This window comes from Rattus rattus, chromosome 5 (assembly GCF_011064425.1).
Source record: "Rattus rattus isolate New Zealand chromosome 5, Rrattus_CSIRO_v1, whole genome shotgun sequence".
Lineage (NCBI taxonomy): Eukaryota > Metazoa > Chordata > Mammalia > Rodentia > Muridae > Rattus > Rattus rattus.
Window position 1 is genome coordinate 149251387 of NC_046158.1, and position 25955 is coordinate 149277341.

Below are 25955 nucleotides of genomic sequence, written 5' to 3' on the forward strand. Positions count from 1 at the left end.
AAACAAAGTGTTTAAGAGCATCAGCTTTACATAAGGGACATATCTGGGTGGTTCTGGGAAACAAAGTGGTGTTTTTGCAGAAAAGTAAAGCAAGTGAACTGACCTACGTCATCCTCAGGATTGAGGTGTGGAGACCTTGCAAGCCTGTCCAGGGATGGGTGGCTTGTATCTTTAGTGATGAATCAAGCCCCCAGGGGGAAAACAGCCCCCAGCATAGCAATCCACAGTAACTAAAAATTCGGTAGGGAAATTCATTCTAATGCTAAAAACGCATCTGACCTTTTTATGAGGGGGAAAAATGAACTTCTCCGAAATTGGACTTCTGCCCTATCTGCCGTCCCCACCCTACAGCCCTCAAGCCAAGCAGAACATTTAAATTACACACTATCAGGAATGTCGAGATGAATTTACAAACTGATGGGAAGCACGGCTGATGGCTGCAGGGCAAGCCCTCTGCTGGCGGGACCATCTGCATTTACACGGCTGTGCTTTATAACACAAGCGCTCAAAGCTAATAAAGCTAGGTTATCCTGACCAGTGGACAAGATAGGATATCCCGTCTGTCTCTCTCGGTCTCCTGCGACCAAGATCCCTCTCTGGAGAGTTTCTTTCCTGTTGAGTGTAATATCTGTCATCTTAGTGGCTGGACTGTTCCAAGCCGGCCCCTAAGTGAGAAATGTGAGATGGAGTTCTTCCTCCGGGTCCCCTGCACTTCCTGGAACACTTTTTGGAAACAACAGTATTGTAGTTTAAAGTCAGGTGTGGGCCCACACCCATAATCCCCACACTTGGAATTAAGGAAGAAAGGAAATCCAAGGTCAGTCTGGGCTGCATGATGATTAGATTCTGTAGGTGCACGGCTTGGCCCTAAAAGCGCTGCTTTCCAGAAACAGAAGAGAGGGGTTGGGTAGTTAGAAATTAAAACTCGGACTGACTGATATGGTATGTCCCAAACTTAGGGTCCTAGAACTTGGGAGGCAGAGGAAGGCACATCTCCGAGGTCAAGGCTAGTGTGCTCTACAAATCAAGTTCCAGGACAACCAGACCCACACTGAGAAACCCTGGCTTGAAAATAAATAAATAAATGAAATTAGCTCCTAAGTAGGGGCCTGGAACTCGCAGAGACCTGCCTGCCTCTGTGCCCTGTAAGACTGGGATTAAAAGCATATACCACCAGGCCCTATGCAAAACCTTTTAAAAAGTTGTACTTGTTTTATTGTGTGTGAGTACTCGAGGGTGTGTGTGTGTATGGGGGGGACGACTCAGAGGAAACCCAGTGGCAACTGATCCTTTCCTCTGACCTAGATTGTGGAGATTGACCTCCGGCCCTTGGGATTGGTGGGAAACACCTTTAACTGCTGGGCCATCTATCATTTCATGTGTGAGTTGTGTGCACAGGAGTGTGTGTGTGTGTCTGGTGTGTATGTGTCTTCGTATGCACCCATAAGAGTGGCATGTGTCAGAGGATAGCTCTGTGTAGTCACTTCTCATGGGCCTCATGGGCTTGGGTTGCAAATCACTGTCCTGCTACAGTTAGTGCCTCCCCCTGAGCCAGTTCACATGTCAGATCCAGAAACAAAGAGTTCTGATTCATCCTGACCCCCACGTTCCCCACCTCCTCTGTCTCATTGCGTTCCTGCCAGCACTCCTTACATAGACAAGCAGCCTGCAGCCTACGGCTCGGCTAAGAGTCGGCTAAGAGCTTGAAGCACTGTGGCCTGAACTAAGAGGCTCCGGTATAGTCCGGTTCACACCGGTTGCCGTCCTCGGAGGAAGCCACCTGAGTTGTAGGAAGCCCACCAGCTGGCCTTGCTGATTTCTGGGAAGCCAGAGCCGGACTAGATCACGTCATTCTTCAAACATCTTTCTGGACACCCAGGAGTCAAGGACACGGAGCTGGTTGAAAGGAGAGGGCTGTGTTTGTTTTTTATTTTTTTTTTTTGAGACAGGGCCTTGCGGTTGCTAGGCAAGCACTCTACCTCTGAGCCAAATCCCCAACCCCTGTTTTTTATTTTTTGAGACAGAATCTTCCCATGTAGCCCAGGAGAACCTGCGACTCATTGGAGTTAGCCCTCAGTGTTCCTACACCACCGTGCCCAGTGAATACCAAGGCTTTGGATGTCTTTCTCCCCGAGACCTTGTCTTATTAGAATGGAGCCTTTAAGAAGTGTTTCTTTTAGGTGGGGCTTGTACTTAATTCCAGCGCTCAGGAGGCTGAGGCAGAAAGATTGGGAAGTTGAGGCTAACCTGGGCTAGCCATGGAGACCATTTCACACACAGGAACATTCTGCTGCCCTGGAACCTTGCCCACATGGTGCTTCTTCCTGCATACACACTAGCCCTGCTAATGCTAATGGCTGACTAATACTTCTTCCAAGGCTGCCCGAGTCCGGAACTGTCCTGAGCTCTGTTTCAGAGGAGGAAATAGGCCCCATGCAGAGCGTGGGGTTTGCTGGGAGGTGTTTCACAGCTCTAAGGTGCTGGAAGCCTCCAGGATCCTGGCTGACCAGCCACTCTTGCTACAGTTGGGGCCCAGGGAGGGTAGCCGTAGGAGACCAGGGAGTGCTTGAATGTGTATGGGACAGTGTTTGTTTGGTCCTCTAAAGGGTTCTGTCTGTTGTGACCCGAGGCCCATTTACTGATGGCTGGAGTGTGGAACCCAGCCCTGGTTCCCGATGACCTCATGGTTTTGTGCCAGCACTAGGGTGGCAGAGGCAGGTCAATTACTTTGAAGCCAGCCTGGTCTAGAGTTCCAGGTCTGTTAGGGCTATATAGCGAGACCCTGTCTGAGAAGTTGGGGAAAGATGTAAAGATATGAGTCAGGAGGTAGGATTTGCTCTTACTGTAATGGGTCTACCTAAATGCACTGACTGAGCTCTGACTATGTGTCATGTCATATATGGTGGGGTGTGTGTGCGTGTGTGTGTGTGTGTGTGTGTGTGTACATGCACAAGTGTCTTGATATTGGGGATGAAACCTAGGATTTGGCTGGGATGTACCATTCCATAAGCAAAGAAGAATCGAGCCAACAAGCTCGGCTGGTAGAAGGATGGCATTTTCTCCTCAAAGGTATTTCTGGTGCCTCCTTTCTTGGGGAATTTTTTTGGAATCTCAGTCATGTTTTTCGGTCGGTATCTTTTGCCCAGATCCCCTCCTTGATGTAGAAACTATAAAAGGCAGGGACCCTGGCAGAAGACATCAGCAGAAACTGCTCCTCAATTTTGGCATCATTTATGTTAGTCACACTGTGTTACATCTTGGGGTATTTGACATACAGACTCATTTTTAAAAAGATTTGTGTATTTTTACTGGTTTTTTGTTTTTTTTGTTTTTTACCTGCACTATGTCTGAATCATATGCATGCAATACCGGAAGTGGCCAAAAGAGGGCATTATTTCCCCTGGAACGGGACTATCGACAATGATCAGTACAAGGGTGCTGGGAATCGAACCCAGGTCCTGTACAGGTGCAACTGACGCACATCACCAATGAACCATGTCTCTGGCCCGCTATATGCTGATTTTTAAATTTTTATTTGTTTTTATTTTTGAGACAGCATTTCTCTGTGTATCCCTGGCTGACCAAGGCTCTGTAGACCAGAACTCCGATAGCCTGCCTCTACCTCCCAACCGCTGGGATCAAAGGCATACGGCACCAAACTTGGTTCCTATGTATTGAATTTCTTTTTGACATTGAAATACATTTTATTAATAAAGAGTGTTGAAATGAGCATACCTATTTAAATACAAAACACTTCTCTCTCTCTCTCTCTCTCTCTTTTTTTTCCGGAGCTGGGGACCGAACCCAGGGCCTTGCAATTGCTAGGCAAGCGTTCTACCACTGAGCTAAATCCCTACAAAACACTTCTCAACTTGACAATTATATTAAAACAGATTCGCCAATCTTAAGTACTGATATTTTAAAAGATTTATTTATTTCATGTATGTGAGTACACTGTAGCCGTCTTCAGACACACCAGAAGAGGCATCAGATCCCATTACAGATGGCTGTGAGGCACCATGTGATTGGTGGGAATTGAACTCAGGACCTCTGGAAGAGCAGTCAGTGCTCTTAACCACTGAGTCATCTCTCCAACCCCTGATATATTTTTTTAAAGGTTTGTTTTCATGATTTTTAAAATAGCAAATACCTGTGTTGAGTGTATGCCGCGAGTGCGCAGGTGCCCTGGGAGGCCACCAGAGGGTCTCCATCCACAGGGGCTGAAGTTGCAGGTGTGTCAAGCAATGGTGGCTGCTCTTAAAACGCCTTGAGTGTTTTTATTTTCACAAATTCCTTTGCGAGATAGAGACAGACTGACAGACGCAGAGCCTGTGCACGCGATCAGTGGTGGAGCAGGACTGTGTCTGGGTGTTTGGGTGAAGGCGCAGCTGAGTCTGTTATTGTGATTTAGGAAACTGCTGGAGCGAGGGGTGTGGTGGAAGAGGGTGTGTAGGGGTCCGAAAACCTTCCCATCTTCGCCCCCCGACCCCGGCCGGAAACTCGGGGGACCCGAGCGTGAGACCCAGGGTGCAGCAGAGCAGGCACGCTGTGTGTGCGGGTGGCCGCGGCGTGGAGGTGGGGTGAGCAGGGCGGGGTGTGTGCACACGGCTCGGAGCGAGCAGGAGAGAATGCCCGGGGTGGGGTGAGTGCAGCGGGGCGCGCGCTCGCGCTCGCGCGCACGGACACGGCAGGGGGCGTGGGCCGGGTGGGCGCGCGTGGGGGCGCGCGGCGCGGACCGGGGCGGGGACACTGCGGCGGCCCCGGGCGGCGGGCGCGCGCGTGGGCGCAGCGCGGAGCGGGGCCCATGGTGCGGCTGTGTCCGTCGGTCGGGCCGCGCGGGCGGCTCCGCGCGTGGCCCGGCGCTCGCGACCTCGCCCCTGCGCTGCAGGGCCCGGCCCGCCCGCTGCCGGCGCCTCCTCCCCCTGCCCCGGGGCGGCGCGGAGGCCGCGGGGAGCGCAGGGGGCGCGGCGGGCGGCGACATGACGGACAGCATCCCGCTGCAGCCCGTGCGCCACAAGAAGCGGGTGGACAGTAGGCCGCGCGCGGGGTGAGTGGCCGGGCCGGGGGCAGGGAGGAGGGGACACCTGCCGCGGCCCCTGGGAGCCTGTCCCGCCATGCGGGGGACCCCCCAGGGGCTGGCGGCCCGGGCGGGTCCGATCCCTTGGGGACAGGGGTCAGGCTGGAGAGATCGCAGAGTCCCAGACTGCGCCTCCACCCGCCAATCGGAGCCCCTGGGGGTGGGACCTGGGAGGTGCGTTTCTACGGGCCGCGCAGGTGAGGCGATGCGGCTGGGCGGGGCCTGGGGCGCCCTCTCCGGGGTTCCCTGTGGCTGGGCCGCGGTACGCCGGAGCTGGGTGGGGCTGCTAACCAGGTATCCGTGTAAGAAGGAGACATGCCAGCTGCCATCTTGTGGGCTCTTTGTGCCTGGCTTCCCTGAGGCTTCGGTTCAATTCTACTGAGTGGGAAACGGAAACGGTGGGGGCGGGGGCGGGAAGGTGCTGGAAGACGGTTCCCACGTTTCCTGCCCCATACTTCCTGCGGGTGGTGTTTGTGTTTGCTGGCTTTCTTGTTGTTTTGGGTTTTGATGGTGCTAGGGACCAAACCCGGGTCCTTCAGCCTGCTAGGCACTCTACCACTGAGCTACACCCCCAGCCCCCAGAATATGTGTTTTTATGAAGACACTTCTTCAGAGCTCTGCCTGGAACCCCACCCCAGTACCCCCCACCCCAATACCCCCCACCCCCCGCAATAAACATTTTAATTAGTAAGATCAGCAGACTAATGTGCCACGGTTGACTCGTGTCTCCTTATTAAATGCAGACTGTGCCTGGTGATTGTCAGGAAAATCTGACTTAAACAAGGGCTGACTAATAGGTGTGCAGGTGCAGGTGTTTACCTGGGGAACTTGAAGCCATCCCTGAAAGACCATAAAATGAGAATCTTGGGGTCTCATCTGTGGCCTCTGTTCACAGATTCAGCTACCTGCTGATTTCTGAAATGTGAAGAATGGAAATGACCTGTATCCTGAGCGTGTCAGCATGCCTTCATGGGCCGGTGTGATCCATTATGTAGTATTTACATGGCGTTGGGTGGCGTGCACAATCTAGGGGGGGAGGTGTATAGGCTTTGCGGAATGCTGTGCGGCCTTCCTTAAGTGCCTGAGTGCCCTTGGGTTCTGATACAAGAAGCTGAGGTCCTGTGCTAGCAAACGGTGTTGTCTTTGTTTCTTTTCCAGTGTTGGGGGTTGGGCTCAGGCAAGCGCTGTAAAACACTCAGCTGTATCGGACATCCAGCTTCTTCTGCCTTTTATTTGAGTTGGGTTCTCACTGAAATTCTCCTGGCTCTGAATGCTCTCCAGGAGGGACTTACTTGTGACCCTCCTGCCTCAGCCACCCTAGTAGATTAGGCGGGATGACGTCCCTTTGCCACCAGGTCCAGCTTTTGTGTATCTTTCCAGAGGCCCCTTCCTGACTTTAGATGGGAGTCCTGGTTGAGGGCCTGGGTCAGTGCATTTCAGAAGAGTTTGAGCAATCCGCTTAAGTCGGCTGGTTTACAGGATAGAATGTGCTTTGATTTTCAGAGGCCTAGCAGGAGTAGGGCAGATAATTTTATATTAAAAAAATCATGGGGTTGGGGATTTAGCTCAATGGTAGAGCGCTTGCCTAGGAAGCGCAAGGCCCTGGGTTCGATCCCCAGCTCGAAAAAAAAAGAACCAAAAAAAAAAAAAAAAAAAAAAAAAAAATCATGAGGGGCTGGAGAGATGGCTCAGTGGTTGAGCGCACTGACTGTTCTTCTAGAGGCCCTGAGTTCAATTCCCAGGAACCACATGGTGGCTCACAACCATCTGTAATGGAATCCGATGCCCTCTTCTGGTGTGTCTGAAGAGAGCAACGTATACTTAATACATAAGATAAATCTTAAAAAAAAAAAAAGTCGGGCTGGAGCAATGGCTCAGCGGTTAAGAGCAGCGACTGCTCTTCCAGAGTCCTGAGTTCAATTCCCAGCAACCACATGGTGGCTCACAACCATCTGTAATGTCTGAAGTCAGCTACAGTGTACTCACATACATGAAATAAATAAATAAAACTTTAAAAAAAAAAAAAAAGTCATGGGTGGCAGTGGTGGCGTACGCCTTTAGTCCCAGCACTCAGGAGGCAGAGGTAGGTGGATCTTTTGTGAGTTTGAGGCCAGCCTGGTCTACGGAGAGAGTTTTAGAGTAGGCAGAACTGGGGGTTGGGGATTTAGCTCAGTGGTAGAGCACTTGCCTAGCAAGTGCAAGGCCCTGAGTTCGGACCCCAGCTCCAAAAAAAAAAAAAAAAAAAAAAAAGAGTAGGCAGAACTACAGAGTGAGGCCTCTGGTGATGGCTCTGAAGAGAGATGTTTGCTGCTGGACCTGGTGACCTGAGCTGGACCTTGAGCTCCACATAGCACCTTGGTGTTTCCCTGAACCCACCCACACACATAAAATAAGTCGTTTATTTAAAGTCTGGTTTACGGGCTGCTTAGCAGTTAGGAGCACTTGTTGCTCTTGTAGAGAACCCAGGTGTGATTACTGTCAGCGGCGTACATGGTGGCTCAGAACCATCCGTTTAATACTTCAGTTCCAGAGGATCTGAAGTACTCTCCTGACTTCTATGAGCACTAGGCCCCTATGCTCATAGATATACTCGGTGCACATACATACACATATGCAAAACATTTGCATATACGTGTTCCCACATAAACACCCCCCCTCATACTCAGACATATACCACCCCCTCGTGCTTGCACGTGTGCAAACACATATCCACACACACACACACACACACAAATAAAAAATAAAGATCGGTTTGTTTTTATTTTACATGTGTGTGTGTTTTGCCTACATTTATGTGTGTGTGTTTGTGTTTGCCTACATTTGTGTGTGTGTGTGTGCACCATATCTGCGGTGCCCTCAGGGCAGAAGAGGGCATCTCTTATTAACCAAGTCTTATATAGCCAAGGCTAGTCAGCCTCAGATTCACTATGTAGCTAAGGCTGGCCTAGAACTCCTGATCCTCTTGCCTCCGCCTCCACACTGCTGGGATTATAGGTATGCACCACCTGTCTGGTTAAAACTAATCTTTTTCTTTTAAAAACTAAACCAAAAGTGGGTGCCGTGTCAAATACCCATAACCTCAGCATTTGGGAGGCAGAGGCAGGTGGATCTGAGTTCCAGGCCAGCCAGGTCTCGATTTTTTTGTAAAACTTACTTTTATTTTATGAATGTTTCCTGTGTATATGCGCACCAGGCGCGTGGAGTATCTGTAGGGGTCAGAAGATGGCCTCAATCTTCTTAGGCGTCACTCCAGCCTAAGGTGAGAATTTGGTCTTCCTCAATCATAACTGGCCAGTGGAGTGAGCAGAGAGGAAACTGGTGGCCCCAGTCTCTGCTGGGCGTCCTGGCAGTCCCCACAAAACTGTGAGAGAGACGGCTCACTCTTGAGTTTGAGACCAGCCTGGGCTGCATGAGACCCTGTCTCAAACGAAAACACAAATATAGTGACACATCGTAGAGATTCCCCTCCAGTGCCGAGGTTTTGGCTGGCCCCAGAGCCATCAGTCGGAGGAGGGGAAGACTGTCGGAAAGGTCCAGTCCGGAAGCAAGACATTCACACCACATGGCTGGAAACCATTTGATGACATCATGACCTTAGCTTCTGGTTGAGCAGCATTCCATGTCAAAGGTCTTTGGCTGCCTGGACAGAGTCTAGGAGCTGGTTCAAGGCAGCTGCTGTCTCTCAGCTGGGAGAGCTTGGAAAAGCTGCTTTAAGTTCTCTGAATCTAGGTCTGTCTGTCTGTCTGTCTTCCTGTCTTCCTTATGTTTATTTTATGTGTGTGGGTATTCGGCTGCATGTATCATGTGTGCAGTGATTTTTGGAGGCCATAGGAATCTGTTGGCTCCCCTGGGACTGGCATCAGAGACAGTCGTGTGCTGCCATGTGGCTGCTGGTTATGAACCCTTGTTCTCTGTAAGAGCCGCCAGGGCTCTTATGAGTTACCGCCTTAGCCCCATAGGTTCTTTTTAACTTTAAAGTGGAAATTATTAAAATGAAATATGTTTTGTTGGTTCGAGACTTAGCCCATGCAGTAAGCATTAACACGCCTCAGGCATTGCCTGGGTCTGATGGTATAGGGTGTCCAAGCTACTCTTCTGATATTTATTTTTTTTTTTTAAAGATTTATTTATTTATTATATATAAGTACACTGGCGCTGTCTTCATGCACACCAGAAGCTGGCATTGGATCCTATTACAGATGGTTGTGAGCCACCATGTGGTTTCTGGGAATTGAACTCAGAACCTCTGGAAGAGCAGTCGGTGCTCTTAACCGCTGAGTCAGCCCTTTGATTTTTATTTTGAGACAGGGTTTCGCTGTGTAGCTGCCCTGGACCTTGCTCTGCAGATCAGATTGGTCTTGAACTCACAGTGTGCCTTTTGCATCCTGAGGGCTACGATTAAAGGCATGCACCACCATGCCCAGTTTATGCTGTGCCGGGCATGGAGTCCAGGGCTTCCCGTGTGCTAAGCAAGCACCCACACACTGAATTATGTCCCCAGCCTAACCCGTGGGTGTTCTTTTGAGAGGAGAGGGCCTTTGAGATTCAGGACTTTGTTGTTTGCATGTAGAAAGCATTCCATCAGAGGGAGGCCACGCGTGAGACTGCAGGAAGCTAAGGAGCTGGGGCTCCAGCTGACCTAAGATTTACCAGGTCATGTCAAACCACAGCTTTCGTGGCCCGTTTTATGAAGATGATTTTGACGTTTGCTGTGTTAACATTTGGAGACTACTATTTTGTGCGTAGGAAGTGGACTGACGAAGAAGAGCTCATGGTATAAACACGTATGCATCTTCTATGTCGTATACGTTCTAACACGGTATGCCTGTATCTGAAACAGTGAATGGCTTCACTGGTGCTGAGGCTGTGGCTCAGTGGGTAGAGCGCTTGTTTGCTTAGCATATGGGAGGCCTTGGGTTCAATCCCAGCACCACGTGAAACCAGATAGGATGGAGAAAAACCAATAATCATAGCTCTCTGGGAGACAGAAGGATAAATCCCAGGTTATCTTCAACCATTTAATGAGTTTTAGATTAGGCCAGGCTATAGAGTAAAATCTCTTCTCTCAGGAAATGGGTGAAGGGGGGATGGCGGTGGAGAAAGCTCGCTGAGAATTCAGGCAGGAGGATCAGGAGTTTGTCATCTCATCCACCCTGTAGCGTGGGCTACACGAGACACCCCCCAAAACAAAACAAAACAAAAGGCCGGGAGGATGGCTCAGAGGTTAAGAATATTTGCTCTTCTTCCAGAGGACAAGAGTTTTGTGTGCTCCAGGCCCACACCAAATGGGTCACAGTGGTCTGTGATTCTAGCTTCTGGCTTCTATAGGCACCTGTATCCTTGCCCGCCAAATATTCACACATACTCGACACAAGCTAGGATTATCTGAGAGGAGGGAACCTCACCTGAGAAGATGCCTTAGTAAGGTCCACCATTGGACACTTTCCTAATGATTGATGGGGAGAGGGCCCGGTTATTGTGGGTGGGGCCACCCCTGGGTGGGTGGTCCTGGGTTCTATAAGAAAGCAAGCTGAGCAAGCCAGGGGAATCCAGCCAGTAAGTAGGGCCCCTCCTTGGCTTCTGCATCAGGTCCTGCCTCCAGGTTTGAGTTCCTGTCCTGACTTCCTCCAGGGATGGGCCATGATTGGAAGTGTAAGCCAAACAAATCCTTCCTTCCCTAACTCCCTTTTGCTCATGGCACTTTCCTCACAGCAGGAGCGACCCTGACTAAGACAGAGGGCCCACTGATGGCTCAGGGCACCTGCCTGATCACTTGAGTGAGTTCCGTGGCTCAGTGACAGAAGGAGAGAAGTGACTCCTGGAAGCTGTCCTCTGTCATTTGGGAACCTTGGCACACATTTAAACGCTGTCTTTTGTAAGTTGCTTGGCCATGGTCTTTTGTCACAGCAACAGAAAAGTAAATCAGTCATTTAAAGAACAATTTTTTTTTTTTTAAAGATGCCCTGTAGTTATCTCGGAATAAGGAGTCAGGTGTCGAGTGGCTGGGAGGCCTTAAGAAGATGGGAAATGGGGCTGGAGAGATGGCTCAGTGGTTAGAGCACTGACTGCTCTTCCCGAGGTCCTGAGTTCAAATCCCAGCAACCACATGGTGGCTCACAACCATCTGTAATGGGATGTCCTCTTCTGGTGTGTCTGAAGAGAACTACAGTGTACTAACATATAAATAAAATAAATAAATCTTTAAAAAAAAAAAAAAAGGTGGGAAATGACTCTCCCTGGATCCTTCAGGGAAGAGAAGTTTAGTCCCATTAAACCTCTCCTGTGCTGAAAGGGAATAGGTTTGCCTCTTATGAGCCACTCACATCTTGGAAGTTGATTGCAGCTCTGTTTCTGGGTTGTTTGTTTGGTTTTCCTTTTTTTTTTTTTTTTTTTTTTGTTCTTTCAAGATGCGATTTCTCAGTATAACCAACGCTGGCTGTCTGGACTCACTCTGTAGACCAAGTTGGCTTGGAACTCAGAGATCTGCGGGGATAGGGGTTAGGGGTTAGGGGTTAGCGTTAGGTGCCACCGCTGTGAGCATGACAATCGCTGTGTTCAAACAAACAAAACCAAACACGTCTAGAAGAGCCAGGTGGCAGACACAGTGCTTTAGCCACTCGTGGACATATCTCTCCAGCCCAGTTTTGGCCTCTTTTGAGACAGGGTCTCTTGTAGCCCAGGCTGGCTACAGACTGTAGTGCTACCCTGGGATCCCAGCTGTGAGCTCTCACACCCAGAATGTGTTCAATAAACTCCTTTGTTCCTCGTGAAGAGGGTGGCCATCTTGCCTAGTGTTCTGGGGTGTGTTTGGGGAGGAGACTCCACCGCCGCCCGCCCGCTGGCTGAAGTCTAGAGCCATTCTCCCTCCTGGTTGCCTTCTCCCACTCGGGTTGAGGTGTCCCTAGAAGAGCTCTGCGGTCTTGGGTACAAACAGTGGGAAGAAGCCTTGGCCGCAGCCCATCAGGAAGTGATCTCTGTGCACCTCTGCCAGCTCTTTTGTGCCATCCGCTGCCAGCCACAGAGCCCCTCCCTCTGGCACTCAGGGAGACCGGATGCGCCTGTCCTTGTGGATATCAGAGGATGTGTGAATGCCAGCCCAGGTAGGGCCCCAGGGGAGGGGGGAGGGGAAACCATCGGAGCCGGTCGGTCCCCACAGAGAGGAACCACTGCAGTTTGACATTGACTGGAGCCACAGTTGGAAGGAATCCACTGCCGAGCAGCCCGTGCGCCTTCAGCCGCTCTCAGAGCAAACACTGAGTGCTCTTTGTAGCCATTCAGATTGAGTCACAGACAGGAAGTGCCTTCTGCCTCAGGTGAAGTGGACGTTGCTCTTCGCTTGCTGTTCATTTTGAAGCTGGGCCTCCCCAGCATGTTTCTCCGGATTCCACCTTCAGCCGGCAGTTGAGGGGTAGGGGTGGGATTCCAGGCTGACCTTGAACTCACAGTCCACAGCCTTCCTCCAGTTCCATCTCCAGAATGCCAGCTTTGGAGCAGTGCCCAGTGCTAGTGATTGTCCCTGGGGCCTTGTGCATGCTGGGCAGGTGCTGTTCTAGTGAGCTATTCTTGCCCCTGGGGCTTTGGGTTTAAGATTGATTTATTTATTATGTATACAGTGTTCTGCCTGCGTGTATGCCTGCTGCAGGTCAGAAGAGGGCATCAGATCCCATTACAGAGGCTGTGAGCCACCATGTGGTTGCTGGGATTTGAACTCAGGGCCTCTGGAAGAGCAGTCGGTACTCTTTTTTTTTTTTTTTGGTTCTTTTTTTTTCAGAGCTGGGGACCAACCCAGGACCTTCGCTTTCCTAGGCAAGCCTCTACCACTGAGCTAAATCCCCAACCCCCAGTCGGTGCTCTTAATTAACCACTGAGCCATCTCTCCAGCCCAGAAGAACTCTGGTTTAGTTTTTATTCTTGCTGTTTGTTTTTCAAGACAGCATTTCTCCGAGTAGCCCTGACTGTCCTAGCACTCTCGACGTAGACCAGGCTGGCCTTGAACTCGGAGGTCTGCCTGCCTCTGCCTCCCAAGTGCTAGGGTTAAAGGCGTTTTCTACGACACCCAGCTTTGGTTTAGTTTTTAAAGAAGAAGTTTGGTTTTAATCAGGTGATGCAAACCTATAATCCCAGAACTGGGGAGGTAGAGGCAGGAGGATCAGGAATTCTAGGCCAACCTCGGCTACATAGCGAGTTTGAGGCTGACTAGCCTTGGCTACCTGAGACTTGGTCTTAAAAAAAGGATCGGTGGGGTTGGGGATTTAGCTCAGTGGTAGAGCGCTTACCTAGTAAGCGCAAGGCCCTGGGTTCGGTCCCCAGCTCCGGAAAAAAAAAAAAAAAAAAAAAAGGATCCGTTGTATTGCCTTTACGGAATGCTGCTAGTTTTTCCTTTTTAAATCAATTTATTCTTTCATATATTAAGTCCTGACCTCAGTTTTCCTCCTCTATCTCTTCATTCCCCCCTCCCCATCCTCCTATGTTTTTCTTCAGAACAGGGCAAGCCACTCAGGGGCAGCAACCAAGCGAGGCTTATCAAGCTGCTGTAAGGTGAAGCGCCTCCCCTCACATTAAGGCTGGAAGCTAGTTTTTATTACAGGTTTCCGTTCTGTGATCTGTGTGAGTTGACAAGCCCTGCGCAGGTGTGCAAGGACAGGCCCCGGGAAACCGAGTTACCTGTGTGGCTCCGCGGTGCCCAGTGATATTCGCGTTCTCCTCGTGGTGGTGACAGGGAGGCTCTTTTTTCTGGCGTACATGAAAACAAGGGTCATTTGAAAGAAAGCTAGGAGGCCGTTCAAGGGACAGTGGCCTGTGATAACTGACTCCCACCAGACAGACGGGCAGTGTTCAAGCCAGGAGGTCTTGGAAGGAAATGAGAAAATCTCACCATGCAAAGACTGAAAGACGTTTGCGTTCTGCCAAAGGGTCCGCTAAAGTCTGGCAGTGTGCATGCATGTATGTTTGTGCTTGTGTGTGTGTACATGTGTGTGAGTGTGTGTGCGCGTGTGCCCTCACGTGTGCATGCGTGTAGCGGAGTTTCAGGTATTTTCGGCTTCACAGTTTAGCATGTAGCCTGGGATGGTCTTGAACCTCTGACCCTTCTGCCTCCATGTGGGTCCTATGCGCTGTGATTCCAGGCCTGCACCACCACAGCTGGTTTATTTGTTCCTAGGGTTGGATCCCAAGGCTTGCTTCATGCATGGCAGGCCCTCTCCTGTTTGCACTATATCCCAGACTGGTAATCTTTTATTATTTTTAAATTTTTAAATGAGTGTGTGTGTGTGTGTGTGTGTGTGTGTGTGTGTGTGTGTGTGTGTGACATCACCTGTGGGCAGAGGTCTTCGAAGGCTAGATGACAGCAGTAGATCCCTGAGCCTGGAGTCAGAGGAGGCCTGGAAACCTTAACGTTGCCTTTATTTCTCTCTCTCACCAGAATTGGACAGGGAGGGAGAGGGCGTGAGGGTGGGGGAGGAGAGCTGGAGGAATGCCACCAGGGAAGGAGGCTTCCAGCAAGAGCCGGAAAGGTGGACTCCCTAGACACCGAGCTTCCCTCTTGCCTCTCAGAGATTAGCCGTTGGCTGCTCTCCCTGAGGAGAGGCAGTGGGAACAGCATCCTGCTGCGGCTGAGTCTGGTAGCCTCTGGGCAGTTTGTGGCAACAATCAATGAAGTCAGGCTTGGCCAGGGTGAGCTGCTCTCCTCTTCATCCTCAGCGGTAAAGATGCTCAGGGTTTGATGGGCTGTCCTCTGACCTCATAGAGGGCGGTGACATCCCAGGCTCCACCCACTGGATTCCAGCACTGCCCCACCCCTACGCGTTGACAGCCAGCAAAGTTCCCCGGCTTTGGTAAATGGCTCTTAATGGGGCAGAGTTACCCTGGTCACATGCAGTCTGCACTCCCTTTAGTGGCCCTGTTCCACTGGGTTTTCAAAGTGTCTCATCTGTCTTCAAACCAAGCCAAACCTTGTGTATCTGGACACTGTTCCCCATAGTGAGATCGGCTTTTTAATCTAGAATGGGGAGAAACGCCTTACTTTGCATTGTTGTTTAGATCAGGTCTGCTTCTCCGGGCCGTGTCCCCTGCTCTCCCCTAACTTTCTACTCTAACCCAGGGTCTCTCCATATTCTCTGGGCTTGCTCGAGAAGTAGCACAGGCTGTACCGTGTTCCCCACCCCAGATTCCTATATAGAAATCCCCCACACTTTATATAGACTTTATTTGGAAGGCCATTAAAGACATCATTACGATAAAACACAACTGTACACACAGAATAAAAGTAAAGCAAGTCATGGGCTGTTAAGATGGTCAGGGGTAAAGGGGAGTCTGATGACCCAAGCTGAGAACGGGGCCCCAAGAGCTGTCTCCTAACCTCCCTGTGTGTGCTGTGACAAGCAGGCGGCCCCATACACATATCCCCCCCCCATATACAAATAGCCACATAAAAATGTAGTAAAGATAGAACAAGATGGTCAGAGGGGGGCCTGGAGGGATGGCTCAGTGGTTAGGAGCACTGGCTGTTCTTCCAGAGGTCCTGAGTTCAATTCCCAGCAACCACATGGGGGCTCACAACCATTTGTAATGAGACCTGATGCCCTCTTCTGGTGTGTCTGAGGATAGTGACAGTGTACTCACGTAGATAGAATAAATAAATAGTAAAAAAAAAAAAAAAAAAGATGGTCAGAGGGGCTAGATCCAGCCTTGGGGACCTCAACAGTGCACGGGAAAATACAATCGAGGGACCCAGTCACCGAGAGCGGCTACCTTGATCTTAGATTCACACGGTCATAATTGAACAAAACATGTTTTTATTGTTTAGTGTCTAAACTTCTGATCTTTTGCAACAACACAGAAACATCATAAAGCAGCCATTGGCTGCCATGTTGGCCAGAGTTCTACCTCACTGCTCCTAGTAATACTTTATTTTAAATTGATGCCGATGAGTTCAGTCCGGATCTAAGAGCTTCTTCTAAGCAGGGGCCGGGGAGATGGCTCAGCAGGTAAAGGCGCTTGCAGCCAAGCCCAAAGGTTTGAGTTCGATCCTTAGGACCCCTGTGGTGATAGGAGAGCTGTCCTCTGAGCACGGTGTGCCTCCCCCCTCCCTGTCCCTTTTCCCCAGTCCCTTCTCCTCTTACTCTCATATAAAATAAAATCAGTGAAAATGTGTTGAGCTGCTGATCATACCGCTTCCACCTCCTGAGCCCTGGGCTTGCAGACGTGCGCCACCAACTCCGGGATTTTTGTGGGGCTGGAGATGGGTTCTAGGGCATTCTGCTGTCTGAGCCACACCCTCTGTGCAAGCTGGTGACACTCGAAACTTCACGTTCGCAGAAGTGGTGTCTGTTTTCAGAGCTGGTAGTGATCTGCACCCCACGAGTAATGTTCATGTTGATGAGAGAAAGTAGAACATTTTCGAGTGTTTACGCTCAAGTTTATCTACTTCATTTTGAAGTTGATGAGGCTACTTTATGTTCTATCAGATGCATGTACGTCTGTGCACCATGTGTATGCAGTGCCAACAGAAGCCAGAGGAGGGAGATGGGGTCCCAGGCGCCCGCGAGCCATCATGAGGGTGCTGCGGTCTGAACCCTGGCCTTTGGTAAGAGCTGCCAGTGCTCTTACGCTCTGAGCCGTCTCTCCAGCCCCCGTTCTCACCCTTTAAAATGAGGCCATTGACTTGGAACACACTTTAACTTTTTGTTGTTTTGTTTCGTTTCGTTTTTTCAAGACAGGGTTTCCCTGTGTGGCCCCCGGCTGTCCTGGAACTCACTCTGTAGACCAGGCTGGCTTTGAACTCAGACGTAGAACCACCTCTGCCTCCAGAGTGCTGAGAGTGAAAGCTTGCGCCACCACGGACCGGCCACGTTTTAGCCTTGAGACAGTCAAGTCTTTGAATTAAAAAACAAACAAAACTTTCTTTGTCATCTGTTGCCGTGGTACCCTCCTTTAATCCCAGCCCTTGGAAGGCAGAGGCAGGGTGATCTCCATGAATCCCAAGGGTATGAGTTTCTGGTCTTACAGAGTGAGTTCCAGGGCAGCCAAGTGCACATATAAGACCCTGCCTCAGAAACAAAGCATTAAAAGCCAGCCTTATGTGTAAATATGTGCTGCACGCGGGCCTCTTCACACACAGAGAAGTGTAGGGGAAGCGCTTGCTTAGCTTGTGGGAGAGGCGGGACTTAGCACCATATGCCCCCAGCAGGAAGATAGAAGCACAAGAGGCAAACGGCAATGGTGTTCCGTCTGCTCCGTGGTGGCTGAGGAGCCAGCATTTCAGCTTTGCTTTTGAGACAGGCCTCACTTCGTATTCTAGGCTGGCCTTGAAATGAGAGTAATCCTCCTGCCTCATCCTCCAGAGTATTGGGATTACGGATGACAGCCACCACATGCTGCCGCCAAGTCCCCCTTTTTTCCCTTTTAAGACAGGGTCTTGCGTTACAGCCTTGGCTGGCCTCAGACTTAAGCCGTCCTGTGGTCTCTGTCTCAGAGGGCCGGGATTGCCAAGTGTGCACATCATGCCTTGCACAAGCAACATTTTAAATGGTTGTACTGGCTGGTTTTGTGTGTCCACTCGACACAAGCTGGAGTTATCCCAGAGAAAGGAGCCTCCCTTGAGGAAATGCCTCCATGAGACCCAGCTGTAAGGCATTTTCTGTATTAATGACAAGGGGGCGGGGGAGGACCCAGCGCATTGCGGGTGGCGCCATCTCCAGGCTGGTGGTCCTTGGTTCTATAAGAGAGCAAGCTGAGCAAGCCAGGGGAAGCAAGCCAGTAAGTAACATCCCTCCATGGCCTCTGCATCAGCTCCTGCTTCCTGACCTGCTTGAGTTCCAGTCCTGACTTCCTTTGGTGATGAACAGAATGTGGAAGTGTAAGCTGAATAAACCCTTTCCTCCCCAGCTTGCTTCTTGGTCCTGATGTTTGTGCAGGAATAGGAACCCTGACTAAAACAGAATGACATTGTTGAGGCCCAGTGCCTCAATGGCAGAGCTAGTGCTTAACTAGGACCAAGCCTTGGACTGGAAAGAAAAAAGAACAAAGGCACTAGTGTTTCTAGTTTGTGGAAGAAGAGCGTTGCGTTTTCACAGGTTTGTTCCCAGTATGCTTCTGAATTCTGTGGTCCAAAGCACAGGGACACCAGAGACAAGAGGGAAAGAGTCAGGGAGACAGCCTCTCATATCATGTAAGGCAGCCCAGCCAGGGACGCGCCTGGTTCTGTATCCCATCTCACAGAAGGTCAGCCAAGGCGTTCCTATCTGCTCGCAATGCACGCTCACCCAAAAGTCAACCGAAATTTATAGCATAGCACGCAGGCTAAAAATAGCCCCCGTGACTCACGAATTCAAGCGCTCCGTAAATATTTACTGCGCACCGACTCCATGGCTGGCAACTTCGGTGCTGGGGACACCAGAGCCATACTCCTGGTGGTGGCAGCTTGTGTGCACCAAGACACATCACGTGGCCAGGGAAGGCTTGGGTGAACTTGGGAGTCTTAGGTGTCTATGTTCTGCCCTAGGTGTGTAAGACTTGTCTGGGGAATTACGTGCCGTCCTGCTGCCGGGAAAACGAGGCTCACAGAGCTTAAAGAACTGCATCCTCTTACCCTGTGCTGGGCTCCCATCCTTTGTTTGTCCCCCCTCCCCCATTTCTTTCTCTCCTTCCTTCCATAGCCCTTGTGAGGTCGCTATACTCTTTTCAGACCCTGGGTCTCAGATCGAAGCCTGAACCCGCACTGGCCTGGTGGTTGAAGGTCCCTCCTTCCCCTCCCAGCTGGTGCTTCACAGCTACCATATAACCGAGATTTCCCAGCAGTCGCTAACCCATGGCTGAGCCTTGGGAACTTAGTCATGAATGTCCTTCTGAGTGCAGTGGTGCTAGAGTGAGGAGGGCCTATGGGACCAGGAAGACCTCGTACAGCCCAGAACCACACTGGCTTCACCCTTTCCTTATCTCAGAGGACTTAGATAAGGGCTGTAGGTCAGCTCCCAAGCTTCCCAGTGGGATTTTTTAAATTGCAGCCCTTCCATCCCTCTGGGTATTAAAGTGATAATTCCCATTATAGAGAAGTTAATGGTGTAGTTAATGGTCACCGTCACCAGATCAGGGTGCTAGGGTCGGGATCCTGGGCCTTTGTATTTGCTCCCCAAGTGCCACAGCTCACTGGAGTTTTGTGAACCTCTATAGAGCTTTATAGAGCTCAACCTCTAATAATCTCTCTCTGTGTGTGTGTGTGTGTGTGTGTGTGTGTGTGTGTATACACTCAAGTGCCCGTGTGTGGTGGTGCAGGACTGAAGAGGGCAATGGATCCCCAGAGCTGGACTTCCCTGAAGTTGTGAGCTGAGGATGTGCAGTGCAATGGCTTCCCATTAACATTTAGGTTTGTTTCCCTCCGATGCCTCCTTGGTGAGTTTGTATCCGCTTGTTTTTACTAGCGTCCATTATAATTTTTGCATTGAAGATAATCTTGATAAACTATATTAAAACACACACACACACACACACACACACACACACACACACACACACACACACACGTATCTATATTGTGCCAGGTCTGGTGGCACACACCTTCAGTCCAGGTGCTTGGGAGGCAGTCAGGCCGATCTCTGATTTGCGTCCAGCCTGGGCTACATAGTGAGAGCCTGTCTAAGTAAATGAACATTTTATTACTGTCTTGTCGGGTTGGGGGTAGGTGTATACCATGGTCCTCATGTGGGGGTCAGAAGATAGCTTTGTGGAACTAGTTCTCTCCTACTGTCTACATGGCCTGGGGACTTAGTGAGTCACGAGGCTTGGTGGCAGACCCCTGTACTCGCTAAGCCATTGTGGAGAACCTTGTCTTTGGAGGGATTTTTATTGACCACATTCTCAAGTCAGTAGATGTTCGAGGGGTCTGAATATATATATATATATATATATATATATATGTATATACATATATATACATACACACACATACACACATATGTATATATATGTGTGTGTATATATATATATTTATTTATTTATTTAATTTATTTATTTTTTAATGTGGGTTTCTGGAAGGTTCCACAAAAGCCTAAATTTCCGCATGTTTGAGGGTTAGGACTTGGATTGATGGCCTTCTCCAGTTGGGTGAGCTAACTTGTGGCCTGTTGAGTGTGTTTAGGAATCTGTGACCATTCATTCAGTATGTGTGTGTCCAGTGAACAAAACTAAGTCAGTCTAGTCTGGTCTTTTTGAGATAGGGTCTCACTACATAGCCCAGGCTGGTCCCAAAGTCTCCATCAGGGATGGGATAAAGGTGTGAGTGAAAGGTGCTGTGAGTGAAAGGGCTGGGCGCAGTCACGTCTGGTTTCCCTCAAAAGGGGGGTTTGTAGCATAGCGGGCGCCCAGGGTCCTGTGTCTGCCTCCTGAAAGTGGACTCTCACTTCAGGCCTTCCTGGCCTGCCTCCTGGCTGCAGCCTCCCTCCTGAGACAGGCACGGCATTTCTATGGCCTTCATTTCGTTTCGGAATGGAGCGTGCAGCCACAGCTGACCTTGAACTCCCGATTCTCCTGTTTCATCCTCCTAAGTGCTGGGGTTATGGTCACTCACTGGCCCCCTGACTGTATAGGTCTTGGCAGCCTTTCCTATGGCCTTGCTGAGGCTTCTCCGTGACAAGGCCCCACCCACACTGCAGCTGAACCGCAGCAGTGGCTTGCTGCTGGTCTCCATGGGAACAGGGGAAGGGAGAGGAAAGTTCACCGTGAGGTGGCCATTCCCCAAGGCCTGACTACTGGCCTCAGAGACTGTATGCAAACAAGACTATGTGGTGGAAGTTTGGACCGGGTGCTCTTACCCATGACCTGGAGCAGGTGAGTTCATCTCTGGAAAATGCCAAGGTTAGCAGCACCCAGTGCTTGGTTGTCCTTTGGGATTTTTATTTACAAAAAAAAAAAAAAAAAAAAAAAAAAAAAAAGTAGGCAGCTGTTGCACAGGCTTTGATCCCAGCACTCAGGAGGCAGAGGCAGGTGGCATCTGTGAGTTCAAGGCCAGCCTGGTCTACAGATCCACTTCTAGGACAGCTACAAAAGGAAATCCTGTCTGGAACCCACCTCCCCCCAAAAGGAGATCTTGCTTATTTTGCTTATTTGTATTACAAGTGTTTTGCCTTCCTGTATGGATGTGCACCATGTGCCTGGTTCCAGGGGATCAGTAGAGTGTCGGGGCCCTTGGACCTGAAGCTACAGAGGGCTGCGAGCAGTCTGAGGGGACGCTAGTCACTGAGCTCTGGTTCCTTACACCAGGAGGAAGGACTCTGAATCGCTGAGCCATCTCTCCAGACCCAGTTTGGGTTTTTTGTAGCCCTCGTTGGCCTGGAATTCAAAAGGATTCCCCCCTGCCTTTCCCTCCTAGGTGTTAGAATTAAGTCTTGTGTCCTCATACCTGGCTGTGGCTGTGCTTTATTTTTCTTTGGGACATGATATGGTGGTTTGTGTATGCTTGGCCCAGGAAGTGATGCTATTTGGAGGCGTGGCCTTGTTGGAGTAGGTGTGGCCTTGTTGGAGTGGGTGTGGCCTTTTTGGAGTGGGTGTGGCACTGTGGGTGTGGGGTGGGAGCTTTAAGACCCTCATTCCTAGCTGCCTGGAAGCCAGTCTTCTCCTAGTGGCCTTCAGAGGAAGATGTAGAACTCAACTCCTCCTGCACCATGCCTGTCTGGATGCCACCCTGCTCCTGCCTTGATGATAATGGACTGAGTCTCTGGACCTGTAAGCCAGCCCCAGTTAGAAGTTGTTATAAGAGTTGCCTTGGCTATGGTGCTTGTTCACAGCCATGGAAACCTTAACCAAGACATAAGTTGGTACCAGGGACTGGGGTATTGCTGCGATAGACCTGACCATGCTTTTGTAGGAAGAATATGGATTTGGGGACTTAGGACTTGGAAAGCAGTGGAGTGTTTTAAGTGAGGCTTAATAGGCTATCCTAGTAGGAATATGGAAGACTTTGTTGCTGAGGGTGATTTGAACTGTGCAGACCAGGCCCAAGAGGTTTCAGTACATGGCCTAGAGACTGTTTTTGTGATATTTTGGTAAAAAAAAAAATGTAGCTGCTTTTTGCCCTTGTCTGAAGAGTCTACCTGAGGCTAAGGTAGAGAGATTTATACTAATTGCATCGACAAAGGAAGTCTTTAAAAAAGCCCAGCAGGGACTTCATTCTCTGATTAAGTCTCATGAAGAGCGTTTTGAACAATCGAGCTGAGAAAGGAAAAATATAAAATGTATGGTTCAAGTAATAAAGACACCAGGACAGGGGCTGGAGAGATGGCTCAGTGGTTAAGAGCACTGACTGCTCTTCCAGAGGTCCTGAGTTCAATTCCCAGCAACCACATGGTGGCTCACAACCATCTGTAATGGGATCTGATGTCCCTTTCTGATGTGTCTGAAGACAGTGACAGTGACAGTGTACTCACATACATGAAATAAATAAAATAAAATAAAAAAAAGACACCAGGAAGTGGAATGGAGCTGAATCCTGTGCTCAAGGAGATAAGGATTAAGGGAGTGGTGACTTGGTGGCAAGATCCCACCCAGCTTAGTGTATTGTTTATGCGTTTGCCATTGAACAAAGAATTGTTATATCCTATTAGGTGTTATTATTACTTGGTTATTGTTTTCACTTGGACTTTTAATCTGGAATGAACTGCAATCCAGACATGTAGGGCATAGGCTTTTTTATCTGGATCTTGAGGCAAAGTGGCAATGAAATGGCCAGGCAAGGTGGTACACGACTTTAATTCCAGGAGACAGAAGCAAGCAGATCACTGAGTTCAAGGCCAGCCTGGTACAGAGCAAGTTCTAAGTAGAGAAAAGCTTTAGTCAGGAGACAGAGCCCTGCAGATCTCTGAGTGCAAGGTCAGTCCTCAGAGCAAGTTCCAGGACAGCCGAGCTTAGGCAGTGAGAGAACTGGAAACAGAAAAGCTGGTAATAGAATAAGAGGGAGCCATGTTCTAGCTCCAGCAAGCAGCAGAACTCAGCAGCCTCAGCCATGTGGCTCTGACCCCAGTTATAGAAGGGGCTACTAGGACAGTTGATGCTGGCTAGCCGGAGCTAAGAAATTAGCAGTAACTAAGAAAAGACCAGCATCACTGAGGTGAAACCTTTTTAGAAGTGCTTTCTGAGAGCTCAAAGAAGCTGTGCTCCAGAGATAGCCAGGGGTGTACCTCGTGCTGCAGCTCGGCTTGGTAATGTGTAAGAATCTCCCAGGTGGTACTGGTTTTGAAGGTGTGAAGGGGTCACAGAGAGAAGCTGAGGCTGGGCACTGTGAGAGGCCATGGAAGGCCATTGGAGAAGGTACAGCCTCAGTTGTAGTTGATGGCCCAGGACTGAAGGGGTCACGCAAAGGAGTTGAAGCCTGGCACTATGAAGAGATCCTGTGAGAGGCTATTGGTGAAGCCTCGTTGCAGCAGAAGACGCCAGTGCATCGGAGATGCCAGTGCCATGGGATGATCCCCAAGAGCCGCAGCAGCAGTGGAGTGGTGTCAGCCTGAGCTTAGAGTGCTACAGAGGGCAGAGCTGGAGAAGTGATGCCAGCCCTTTGGAGGAGCCCAGATCATCGTGTGTGGATCCCAGACATTGAAACAAGAAGCTGTACGTTTAAAGTTGCCTTGGAGACCCCAAGACATTACAGAGATGTCAGAGCCGTGGGCTATCTGCTGAGGAAAGCTGCCAACAGGGAGTGGAACCAGCCCAGGAGAATGAAGTTTGTTGCAGTCAAGAAAGCTGAAAGGAGTGGGAGATCTGAAGACCACTTTGACGTCAGACGTGGAGATGCAGAGTTTGGAGTTTGCCCAGCTGGTTTCCTGTCTTGCTTTGGGGATTACAGTTAAGTGACTGGATGAATCTCAGAAGAGATCTTGAACTTTTGACTTTTAACATTGTTGAGACCGCTATAGACTATGGGGGCTTTTGAAGTTGGACTAAATGTGTTTTTTATTGTGCTATGTTTAAGTATGGCCCCCAAGAGACTCATGTGTTTGAAGAAGCCTACAGGGTCCAGGGAATGGAATGTGATGGTTTATATATGCTCAGCTCAGGGAGTGGCACTATTTGGAGGTGTGGCCTTGTTGGAGTAGGTGTGTCACTGTGGGTGTGGGCTTTTAAGGCCCTCACCCTACCTGCCTGGAAGCCAGTCTTCCACTAGCAGTCATCAGATGAAGATGCAGAACTCTCAGCTCCTCCTGCACCATGTCTGCCTGGATGCTGCCATGCTCCCACCTTGATGATAATGGACTGAATCTCTGAACCTGTGAGCCAGCCCCAGTTAAATGTTGTCCTTAATAAGAGTTGTCTTGGTCATGGTGTCTGTTCACAGCAATGAAACCCTAACTAAGACACATAAGATTTCACTGTGCAGTCAGCCTCACCTTGACCCTGTAGTGATCCTCCTGCCTCAGCCTTCCCATGGTGGTATTCAAGCAGCTGCTCATTCAAGAAGGAACGGGGGACGTGTGTAGCATCCATCCATGGACCTTGAAACTTGGCACCATGATGTACAGAGTAGGTGTTAACTCCCGTGGGGAGGTGGGAGCTAGTAGAGAGGAACTGCCGCTGGGAGTACCTGGTGTGGACCTGCTTCTGCCCCTCAGTTCCTTCCAGGGTGCCAGTCTGGGAGCTCAGAGGCAGCCCTCACAGTATGATGGTATGAAGGAACCCTGGGCCATGGCCACCTGTCCTTCCCATTTCAGACTTTCTGAGAAATTGTTTCTCACGGGCAAGAGGGGCTGGCTGGCAGCCACACATGGCTGCCGGGAGGCTGAAGGACTCATTGGTATGTGTGTGACTTACACTTAGTAAGTGTACAGACCATGTTCTAATTGATGACTTTGGTATCCAGGAGACCTTTTTTTTAAAGATTTATTTATTTCATGTATGCGGGTACACGTCGGATCCCTTTATAGATGGTTGTGAACCACCACATGGTTGCTGAGAATTGAACTCAGGACCTCTGGAAGAACAGTCAGGGCTTTAACCTCTGAGCCATCTCTCCAGCCCTGGAAATGGATTTTCAGTTTTTATTTTTTGAGACATGATCTTGTGTAGCTTAGGCTAGCCTCGAACTCTTGACCCTCCTGTGTCTGCTGCTCATGAGCTGAGATCACACTCACGCTTCTCCACACTCGGCTGTTGCTGGCACTTTCTAGGTTCCCGCTGTGCCCGGTGCTGGCTGCGGGCTGCATGCTACACCTGTTTTACAACCTGTGACCAAATGGGCTTAGATCAAGGAGGAAGTGCGGGGCGGGAGGAAGGAGCCCTGGGCATGCGAAAGGCCTTTGAAAGTTAATCATCAACACAGACAGCTCAGACACAGCTGGCAGCCTGCCACGTAGAAAGGAATGACCTGTGAGCTTGCTGTGAGCCACGATGGTGGGCTTTGATTTATTTTGCATTATTAAGGACAAAACCTAGAACCCCATAGATGCTGAATGAGAACCCTGCCTGATCATACCGCCCAAGCTTCTAATTTATTTATTTTTAAATTAATTCACGTAAAAAGAATAGGTGCAGAAGCGTATGTGCATCGTGGTTAATGTTCCCATAGGTGCAGAAGCGTATGTCCTTCGCGGTTAATGTTCCCATCAGCCCCTGTTCATCACCCTGTACTCCTCAGTCGGCCCCTCCAGCCATTTTAGAATATACTTTTAATCATTTGCTAAAATCCACATCTGTTTTCGCATCTGTAGAAATCTGTAGGTGCACACACAATTTTCTTGCTGTGCTGAGGTCAGAACTCCTGGGTCTGAACTATTGGGCACTGCAGCCCCACAGCGGATTTCTTTTTGTTTTGTTTTATGACAGGGTCTCTATGTAGCCTTGGCTGACCTGGAACCTGCTATGTAGACAAGGCTGGCCTAGAAGTCACAAAGATCCTCCT

The 25955-nt window shown here is 49.9% G+C and overlaps 1 protein-coding gene across 1 annotated transcript in view; it reads left to right on the forward strand.

Moving 5' to 3' along the window:
* The first annotated feature begins 4915 nt into the window (after positions 1-4915).
* The window catches only part of Atp9a (ATPase phospholipid transporting 9A (putative)), a 105613-nt gene continuing 84573 nt past the window's right edge, over positions 4916-25955 (forward strand). The window contains exon 1 of the mRNA XM_032904735.1: positions 4916-5047. Within this exon, the coding sequence (XP_032760626.1) occupies positions 4980-5047 (68 nt within the window). The 5' untranslated portion in view covers positions 4916-4979. The remainder of the gene's footprint in view (positions 5048-25955) is intronic.